Genomic DNA, 10,801 nt, shown 5'->3' on the forward strand with positions numbered 1-10,801 from the left:
AGTGGGGGAGGGGAGGTGAGGGGTCCCTAAACCTCTATTCTCACAGCTCTCTTGTTCCATTCTCTATATGTAACTTCACTAATTGTTTTTTGTTAATGATGTGAGGTTCTAACATGATCTTTGTGAGTACACATGCCTTTAGCAAGTGCTTTGTTTGTTTGATAAACATTTGAGTATTTGAGTTACTGTTTGTATTTTTAAAAGCCTGCAAATATGTTATGGGCTCCATTCTCTGATCTCAGGTGTTTTCTGTAACTTTATTTTGACATATGATACTGTGTGCGTGCCTGTGTGTGTGTGCGTGTGTGTATGTTCATGAGACAGGTGGACGGATGCTGGGGGGAAAGTAGGGATAGTGTTGACAGGCTGTGGAATGTGTCAGATCTCTGTTTACACACACACACACACACACACACACACACACACACACACACACACACACACACACACACACACACACACACACACACACACACACACACACACACACACACTAATTACTATGTGTTTGTATGCGCTTGGGTGCGCCTGAAATGCGTGGACATTTGTAGCTGTGTGGGTGGGATAGGACAGCAGGGAGATCTGAGGGGAGGTCCGGAGTAGCGACCTGCAGTTGTGTTTAGGTTCAGTTGTGGGGTGTTCAGATGCTCCATTTGAGTGTGGCAGCTCACGCTGATGACAACACTCAAGGACAGACACCTGTGTTCCTGGGGTTGGAGTGGGGACTACGGGAGGTGAGTTGGACTGGTGGTGTACATCAATTAAGCAGGGTATATGCTGCATGGCTTTCTCCATCTTGACATGGGGTGACAGTTGTGTGAACATTGATACTCACCCCCAGGGCTGGTTCCAGGCATAAACAACATAAGCGGTCACTTAGGGCCCCTGGTCACTATATATATTCTTTAGGAACTCAGTCGGGTAAGAATAGTAGAATACTCCAGGTGCAATTTCGATATTTGGTTGCACATCAGCATTTTTTCTCTTGTTACACTAAATATACAAAAGTATGTGAACACCCTTTCAAATTTGTGGATTCGGCTATTTCATCTTCTACCGAGTTCCAAACTGGCTCTGGAAGCAACGTCAGCACAAGGACTGTTCGTCAGGAGCTTCATGAAATGGGTTTTCTTGGCCGAGCAGGCACACACAAGCCTAAGATCACCATGCGCAATGCCAAGCGTCGGCTGGAGTTGTGTAAAGCTCGCCGCCATTGGACTCTGGAGCAGTGGAAATGCGTTATCTGGAGTGATAAATCACACTTCGCCATCTGGCAGTCCGATGGATGAATCTGGGTTTGGCGGATGCCAGGAGAATGCTACCTGCCTGAATGCGTATTGCCAACTTTAAAGTTTGGTGGAGGAGGATTAATGGTCTGGGCTGTTTTTCATGGTTCGGGCTAGGCCCCTTACTTACAAGGAAAGGAAATCTTAACGCTACAGCATACAATGACATTCTAGACGATTCTGTGCTTCCAACTTTGTGGCAACAGTTTGGGGAAAGCCCTTTCCTGTTTCAGCATGACAATGCCCCCGTGCACAAAGCAAGGTCCATACAGAAATGGTTTGTCGAGATCAGTGTGGAAAAATTTGACTGGTCTGCACAAAGCCCTGACCTCAACCTCATCGAACACCTTTGGGATGAATTGGAACGAAGACTGCGAGCCAGGCCTAATTGCCCAAAATCAGTGCCTGACCTCACTAAGGCTCTTGTGGCTGAATGGAAGTAAGTCCCTGCAGCAATGTTCCAACATCTAGTAGAAAGCCTTCCACCAGTGGAGGCTGTTATAACAGCAAAGGGGCGACCAACTCCATATTAATGCCCATGATTTTTGAATGAGATGTTTGACGAGAAGGTGTACACATACTTTTGGTCATGTAGTGTATGTCAGTCACTGACAGCCACTCAATTAGCCATGTCAGCTTAACATTTTTAGATTGGTAGATAGTTTAGCCAGCTATCTAAAATAGTAGTAATCATGGCCGAATACCGACCGGGCATGCAGGCCACGTGCCCAGGTTCTCTGACCTCCAGGGGGCCCCCCATTGATTGTGTTAGTAATTCATACTCAGGTATATTATATAAGCATGAAATAAGTCATTATAAAATGCGTAACATTTCTGGAAATAAGCTGTAAAACTGCTAACTTTTTCTTGAAGCCCCATGGCAAAATAAGTATAATTGCATTCCATTTTTTATAAAATTGCAAAGTTCTCTCCGCCCCACGGCAAAATGTGTAGAAATGCAGAAAACTTGGTGTAAAACTGCAACATTTTCTCTGTGCCCCATGGTAAAATGTGTAGAATTGCAGGAAATTAACTTTAAACCTTACATCAACAAAAAATGTTGACGGGAGTTGGGGGGCCCCCAACTTAATCTCACCTAGGGCCTCCAATAAACTAGAGCCGGCCCTGAGCACAACCATCCTCCCATGCCCCCACCCTGATGAGGCATTTCAGTTATTCATAGGGTTGGGGTCTTGAACATTGACATTTTTTTGAACAACAACAAAACATGAGGACGACAACCTGTAGAACACAGAGCATGAATGCAAACATGTATGATGCATCTAAACCAGGGGTTCTGAAACTTTTTCAGCCTGGGACCCAAATGAGAAATTCTGTGTTTTCCTGGAACCCAACCTTATGAAAACATGCAACTATACGTAAATATTAGTACATTTCATTTCCCTTATGTCAGCCTAAAACAAATGCAATATAGACAAATAACAATGAAATGAAATATAATCATATAAATAGCTATTCATGTTTATTTCCCCCTTTAAAAACACTCTTACATATCTGTCTAGGTTGGAACTGTTGCTGTTAAAATATAATACATCAATCATGTGTATTCTGAACTGGAATAAACTGATTGATCACATCACACAGATGTAGACCAGAAACACATACAGTTGAGAAGTGAGAGGTGTGGCTGGTTGAAGATTCAACAAGCAGGTCTATTCTGGGCTGTTTTTAACAGTAAGGTCATGTTCAGCATTGACACTGTTTCTGTACTTGTTTTTTAAGTACGCCAGAGTTGAGAACCCTGACTAGCATAAGTATGTGGTACCAAACTGAATCAGAACATCTATTGCTTTCTCAGCCAGGCAGGAGACAGCTTCCTGCTGTAGATGAACAACCCTGGATTGTGTGAGTGGGTTTGCCTCAAAAAGCATCTTGTTTCAATTTATTCCAGTTCAGAATAAATACAAATATGACTTATTTTAACAGTGACAGTTCCAACCTAGACTTTTTCCACCAATAATTTCTACATTAAGATGAACAGTAGGCCTGATCCTTTTTCATCTTCATATGTACTGTTACTTAGGGTTGCAGTATCAGTTATTTCTCAGAGTTTGTATGAAACCAAGAGAGAGAAACTCATCGCTGTACTTGCGTTTCATGACAATTGAGTTCAGTCAGAACTTGCGGCTAGCTTGACTCCATCTGATGACAGAAGTGAGTGAGTGGGAATGACTGGCAGCACATCATCCTTAGTCATTGACTGGCAGCACATCATCCTTAGTCATTGGCTGACAGCACATCATCAGTTGCACTTGGCCAAATCAATTCCAGCAATTCATGAAATGATTATACATTTACTCTGACATGTCGCCACCCACCATTAACAGGTCCAGGACCCATATTTTAAGAAAGGCTGATCTAAACACACACTCATGCACACACGCACACACAAAATCACAGAAAGCATGTCTGGGATTTTAAAAAGCTAACACTGATGCTTTTTCACTGGCTGTAGCCTTCATATTCCCACTCTGCCTTGGTCAGCTGGTATTCTGGGTGAGTTATCCCAAAACTGCCACTGGCTAACACCATCAGACAAGCTGTCAGTCCAACTCATCTCAATAACAACAACAGGTCTGGCCAGTCGACCATATGCAAGATTGCATCCTATCTCTTCTTACATGATCCGTTATTAGTAGTTTGTTTGTAATCAGGTAACCAGGTGTAACAATCAACATGAGTAGTCTCTCAAACTTGAATGCTTGCATTTAGTTGTGTAATTTTCTCTGACTGTTGTGTGGTCCTTTAAGGGTTTAGGTTCTGGCATAATTCAGAATTACAATCATATGGGATTTATTTTATGCTCTATCATTGTCAAATACGTTCCCTTTCCCAGATGGCAAATGAGTAACACATGATCTCTCACACACAGAAAGATGAATCACTTCTCGCTCTCACTATTTCACATATGTAGTTAGTTTTGGCTGTGCTAGAGGATGAAATTTGACAAAACTGTAAAATGATGATCCTGTCCAATAACTCTCTCCCACTCTGTCTCCCTTTGTCTGTCTCTCTTTCTCTCCCTCTGATCTCAGCAGGCAGAGTCATCCGCTTTTATCTTCGACGTCTGTCGGTTGGAGCATCTGCAGACACCCCCTCCTCCCCCCCACCTCGTCCCTCCTCAGTGCTTCTGACTGCAATCTCTTGTCAACAGGGACAAATATCGACTTGTCCTGCAGCCCAATTTATGCCAGGATTGGGAACCTAGCACCCGAAAACTCATGATTATGTCCAACAGAGCTCATTACTGTCAAATCAAAGGGCCCCTCATAGGAGTCACTCATTGGTAATGACCCCGTTATTCAGCCAACATGTGGTGGTGTTGACCCGCAAACTCTCAGTGAATAATGATCATAATTTGGTTGGTGCTTACATTTGTCCTATGTCACACATGTACAAGTGTGTATTAATACGCATGTCTGAATTAGATTTTTTTGTGCATATGTAACCGATGTGAAATGGCTAGCTAGTTTGCAGGGTGCGCGCTAATAGCGTTTCAATCGGGGACGTCACTCGCTCTGAGACCTTGAAGTAGTAGTTCCCGTTGCTCTGCAAGGGCTGCGGCTTTTGTGGTGCGATGGGTAACGATGCTTCGAGGGTGACTGTTGTTGATGTGTGCAGAGGGTCCCTGGTTCGAGCCCAGGTAGGGGCGAGGAGAGGGACGGAAGCTATACTGTTACACATATCCCAACTCTCCCTGAGACACCCTCAGACTGTTGGGTCAACAGCAACCCGGGAGCAATTAGGATTAAGTGCCTTGCTTCAGGGCCCATCGACAGATTTTTGACCTTTTTGGCTCTGGGATTCAAACTAGCGACCTTTCAGTTACTGGCCCAACCCTCTAACCTCTAAGATAACTGCCACCGAATAGACAGCCCAGTCCAGCCCAGTATAACTAGTTCCCCTACTGGTGCAACGCTGTGCCAATATTTGTTTGTATTTCTAGGGAATGAAACATGTGGCATGCTGTAAAAGTCTCTAGACACAGTTAAGTAAACCTCTGCCTGGAAGGTAAATGATAAAGGATCGCAATGAAAATATGTTTAAAGACAAGCTCAAGCTCACGCCTTGCTGTGCTTATATCACATCAGTATAGTGTGATCCAGCCAAGGCTCTATTCAATCAAAACCTGTATCCAGACACAAAAGCAATAGTGTAGGAGGAATGTTGTTTTTCCCTATCGTTCAGATCTGTATACCGGTTTTGATTGAATAGGGTCGAGTGTTTGGTCCAGTGCTGTAAACCAAGAGCAAGATATTCATAGCAGAGCTGCAGCCCTCTGGGCATCCTTATCACTGAAATAACAGAATGATGTTGAAATCCTATACTCTCTGATGAAACTAATGTGAAAGTTCACATGTGCAGAATGAATAAAGCCTTAACACGCCATAACAATTAGTCATGAATTTCCTGAAAGACAGAACTTTGTGTGTTATTTCAAACAGGACCAAAGACAAAGAGAATACACATACCCGTATTTCTTGAGGATATTCAACAACAAGATCAACAAGGACATTATTTTTATAGAACATATTTCTTTAATACAGTAGTTAGTTACACGGATGTCAAAAAATACAACATATATGCATAATAATAAAACATTCATGAAGTTTCCTTTTCCCCTCTGGCACCAAGAGTGCACTGTAAAGCCCCCACCCCACCTGCTTCCCGACAACATTTGTCTGCTGCCATCTGCCTGTCTGCCCCCCCCCCCCCCCCCCCCACGCCGTCTCCTCCTCAAAGTATGTAATTAAGCAGCAACACCTTAGCTCTTCTTACATCACCCCCCTCCGCCCAGTCTCCTACCTTCACAAACAACAAGCTTAAGAAGATAGTCTCTTTGCAAACAAACTTTCCCCTCTTTAACATTTAATTCATTTAACAAGTGCTTGTAATAAAACAAAAAATATCAACACATCTTAAACAGCAAAAGTATGAAAATACTGTACAAATTTGTGATTTACCCAGTGTAAACAGGTTTGCATATGAAATACGTAACAACGACACAAATAAACCCTCTATGACTGTCTGCCTCTTTGTTCAGAATTCTGGTCCCTTGTATAGAGTAAAGAATAACATTTGAAAAAGACAACAGGAAAATGATTGTGTCTGAAAATAATATTTACCTCTGTCACTTTCTGAAAGTTTGTGGAAGAAAAGGAAGCAGCGATATGGAGATCAGCCAGCTGGCCCCAGCTTCAGGGTCCAGTCCAGGGGTTAGAGGGAACCTCTGTAGGGTCGAGGACTCCCTGGGCTTCTCCCCTACCCAGTGAAGCACCCGTTGGGTTGGAAATGGGAGAGAAATGCACATACACTCAAGAATGAAAACATATATGCAAACCCATGTTCAGGAAAACAAAGTCAATTCATCTGATATGGTTCATTGTCTCTTTTACACCTTAAAAGCATTTCATTACGGACACCAAAAGTCTGTGCGTTTGCCAGTCAGTGTTCCTGTGGTGGCACAGGGATCCAGCCAGCGGTTCCACTCCACCTATCCGTCCCCTCTCTTTACACTTTGGTGGCCAGAGACTGTACCTCTGACTTCTGTGTCTGGGCGCTGAGCGTGGAGGACATGGAGCTCATCTGTCCATGCATGGCCTTCTTCAGGTTGAGCAGGCACAGGCACTGGGAGCGGAAGCGCAGGTCAAAGAAGGCGTACAGGAAGGGGTTGAGGCAGCTGTTGACATAAGCTAGGCAGGTAGCATAAGGGTGGGCCACCAGGAGGAAGCGCTCAAATCCACAGGAGCTGGGAGCCAGGTTCAGGTAGGAGAGGGCATCCATGCTCTTCAGCAAGTGGAATGGGGTCCAGCAGATGGCAAACACGACCACCAGGGTGGTGATGATCTTCAGCAGACGCCGCTTCTTCTGATCCTCCTTCCGCAGGTTGTTAAAGTGGCGTGTGACGGTGCAGCCAATGAAGCAGTAGAAGATGGTCATGGCCAGGAAAGGCAGGAGGAAGCCCAGGGCGGAAGAGGACAGGCTGAGCCCTGCGATCCACAGGGACTCATGTCTCTCGTTCAGGGTGACCAGGCTGAAGTCCATGGCACAGGTGGTGCGGTTGCTGTTGATGTCGTCCATGGTGGTGCGGAACAGCAGAGTGGGCACGGCCAGCAGGCCTGAGAGGAGCCAGATGGCCCCTAGAGAGGCCAGCATTGTGCCCCGCGACCGCAGCCGGCTGCTGGACAGAGAGTGGACGATAGCCAGGTAACGGTCAAAGCTCAGGCAGGTGAGGCAGAAGACACTGGCGTACATGTTGACCAGCACCACATAGCTGCTGATCTTACACAGGGCCACACCAAAGGGCCAGTGGTAGCCCAATGCAGTGTACACCGCCCAGAGGGGCAAAGTGATCACAAAGGTGAGGTCAGCCAGGGCCAAGTTGCCTATGTAGACGTCTGCTGCTCGGCGCTTGGACTTGGACCGCCACACGGTGAAGATGACCACTCCATTCCCAGACAGGCCCAGGATGAAGATGAGCATGTAGAGGACAGGGATGAGGGAGTAGGACGGCTCCCACTCAGAGTAGTCACACATAGTTTCATTGTCACCATAATCATAATCATCGGTATCTCTATACTCCACAGTTGGATCCATGCTTTTTTGTTTGGAACGAAAAATAAATTCTAATGCTAAAAATCCTTTAGAGTGGAAAAAAACGTTTCTGTGCAGTCCAAAACTGGTTCAGTAAAATTCAAATAAACCAATTGTCAATGCTGAAAACGAGAGAAACATTAATGTTACAGGAATGGTCAGTCCCTATCAGTCGCTGGAGAAGAACACAGACAGTATGAGTGAGTGCAATGCTGTGCTGCTTGGCTTTTTAAACTCAGTGCTCCACACCCCTTGTTCCCTCCCTCCCAGGACGAATCCCCCTCCCCATTAAACACTTAGCCCCGGCACCACCCTCACCTCTCTCTATCACAGCACACACTAGGATTTATCCAGTTGCGATGACGCCCCGTCAAGCTTTATTCATATAATTTGAAAATGGAAAGAAAAGCGAAAATAAACGGTTAAATTGGCTCCCTAAAAACGTAGATGTTTTGAAATATTTTTGAAAAGGTTATTGTTTAGAATTTACATCAATTTAAGTTATGTCAATTTAAATGAATAATCTTTCATTTTCAAAATAGTGCAGAAAAAATACAGACTAACTCGACAGGTTTGTGAGACTATAGACAGTAAGCTCATAGAAAATAGTGCTACTTCCAATGCAAATGTTTTTGTTAAGATATTGTAAAATATAAAAATTGTTTCAAAGATGTTCAACTGATTTTGAGAACTATTGCTCAATCTTTAGGGTTCACGGCATGTCTGGACAGGCAAGTTTTCTAATTCACGACTGAACTACTACATTACAATGTAAATGCAACAATGCTAAAAGTAAGTGCTTATTTCCTAACCTGATGGTCTTGCCACTTACATTTGGCTATCAACATGCTCTAATTAAAATGTTTTAAAGTGCAACAATAACAATAGGATAGTTAAAATATTACAATAATAAGGAATACTATTCAGCTGCCAATGCAACATTGTTGCATGCAGAACTTCGGTGTGTCTGGAAAAAAACTTGAAATTGAAATTAGATTGATAGGCGGGCACTTTAGAATTGGTTCAATTGGTTCAACGGTTTTAACGATTAAATTCAATGTAAACAGACAGCTCAGAGGGTGTGTGAATTTAATTCTCACCTCTAGGGATTAATTTCCATGATAAAATGACAAAGACATGCAGGATAAACAATAACAAAAGGAAACGTTGCTTTCGCCTTAACCCATCTTTGATTGACTCACTTTGACCGTGGTAATTTGGCCTATTGGCTCAACTTGCTAATGCCAAAATTAAAACACATAAACTAATATACTCCGGCTTTTAAATAAAACTGTTTAGAAACTGAAATAAAAATTGTGTTGAGGGAAAATGTTAGGCCTATTTGGACCTCTTCCCACCCCCCAAGCTCTTACTCAGTCCCTATGCACTTAAGGAAACAAGTGCAGTGATTTTTCAACTATAGGCTACAGCTAGATCTTGTTTTTTGGGGGGCTGTGACCCACTCCCCAAAGGTGGCTCAGGAGGAGTTGGCATATGCAAAAAAAAACATATTTTCAATTCACACTTGAAATAGGATAAATATAAGCACCCACTCCTTTTTTAAGTTTCTGATCACATACAGTTAAAGCCTCCTTTAATCTTTGAGATGAATGGGTAGATGAAACGTTTACAGTATGTAGAATATGATGTTCATCAAACAATCAAGAAACATAAAAGTGTCTTTAATTCCAAATGTGCATGTCAAAATCTTTCTGATCATAGAAGAGTATTTTCAGGAAAATACAAAACAAGGTTTGGAGGGTCAGTTCAGTGACTCTTCGTTATTCTTCTGCCACCTCAAAAGAACGTAATGTGAAAAGTAGATTTTCAGCCCAGGCCTGATTTTCTAAGTGTTGATTCGGGTTGGGCCGGAACAAGTTTATGGTTTGCGCAACATTGTAACTAACCTATGTTTGCGATCTACACGTTGTGGTGCCTGTGCGACAAGCGTGCCTGAATCTCTCACAGAACTAGAACGAGATTCACTTTCGATGATCGCTCTCCCTTTCTCTGCTCTGATAGACATGAGCCTGCAACTCTCATCTCTCCAGCGTTGCACTTCATCATTAATTTCCTTATAGAATCATAGCCGCGCGAACAGTTCTGGAGGAGCTGCAGCACCCCTGAAAATGTTTAATACATTTGCCAAAGTTATATAATTACTCCTGTCTTTTCAGAAATAAATGAAATAATTCAGAATAGCCTACTACACAATTAGAAGGCTTATAATTTAGCCACAGAGGATCAACAATAACGTGTTCAAATAAAAAAAATAGCTTCGCTGTGGATTGTGTGTAGCCCAACAATAAGGCATAGCGGTCGGGAAATCTGTCAGTGAACATCATGCAAACAAAACAGGCCTTTCGCAATATTTTAAATACAATCGCGGGAAAACACCGGTTGGAAGGAAAATGGCTCCTACTGAAAAGACAATACTTATCTGTCTTGTGTAGCCTACCAAAATATGTTATCAAGTTCCAAATATTGTTTTACAAAGTAAAAAAAGAGAAATAGAGGTTTGGCACTGAGCTCATTGGCCATCACCTGTGAGTGATCTGTGCATCAAATCAAATTCTATTGGTCATATACACATGGTTAGCAGATGTTATTGCAAGAGTAGCAAAATGCTTGTGCTTCTAGTTCCAACAGTGCAGGAATATCTAACAAGTAATCTAACAATTCCACAACAGCTACTAAAGGGATGAAATAAGAATATATACATATAAATATATGGATGAGCATTGACCAAGCAGCAAGATGCAGTAGATGGTATAAAATACAGTATATACACTACCGTTCAAAAGTTTGGGGTCACTTAGAAATGTCCTTGTTTATCAAAGAAAAGCACATTAAAATAACATCCAATTGATCAGAAATACAGTGTAGACATTATTCATGTT

The 10,801-nt window shown here is 42.9% G+C and overlaps 1 protein-coding gene across 1 annotated transcript; it reads right to left on the reverse strand.

Moving 5' to 3' along the window:
* Positions 1–5,831: 5,831 nt before the first annotated feature.
* Positions 5,832–8,097, reverse strand: LOC139389664 (apelin receptor A). Its single transcript, XM_071136540.1, has one exon. It carries the CDS (start codon positions 7,902–7,904, stop codon positions 6,819–6,821), a length of 1,086 nt encoding a protein of 361 aa, XP_070992641.1. The 5' UTR covers positions 7,905–8,097; the 3' UTR covers positions 5,832–6,818.
* Between the last annotated feature and the right edge of the window lie 2,704 nt (positions 8,098–10,801).

The sequence above is a fragment of the Oncorhynchus clarkii genome, chromosome 30, assembly GCF_045791955.1.
Source record: "Oncorhynchus clarkii lewisi isolate Uvic-CL-2024 chromosome 30, UVic_Ocla_1.0, whole genome shotgun sequence".
In the NCBI taxonomy this organism is placed as follows: Eukaryota; Metazoa; Chordata; class Actinopteri; order Salmoniformes; family Salmonidae; genus Oncorhynchus; species Oncorhynchus clarkii.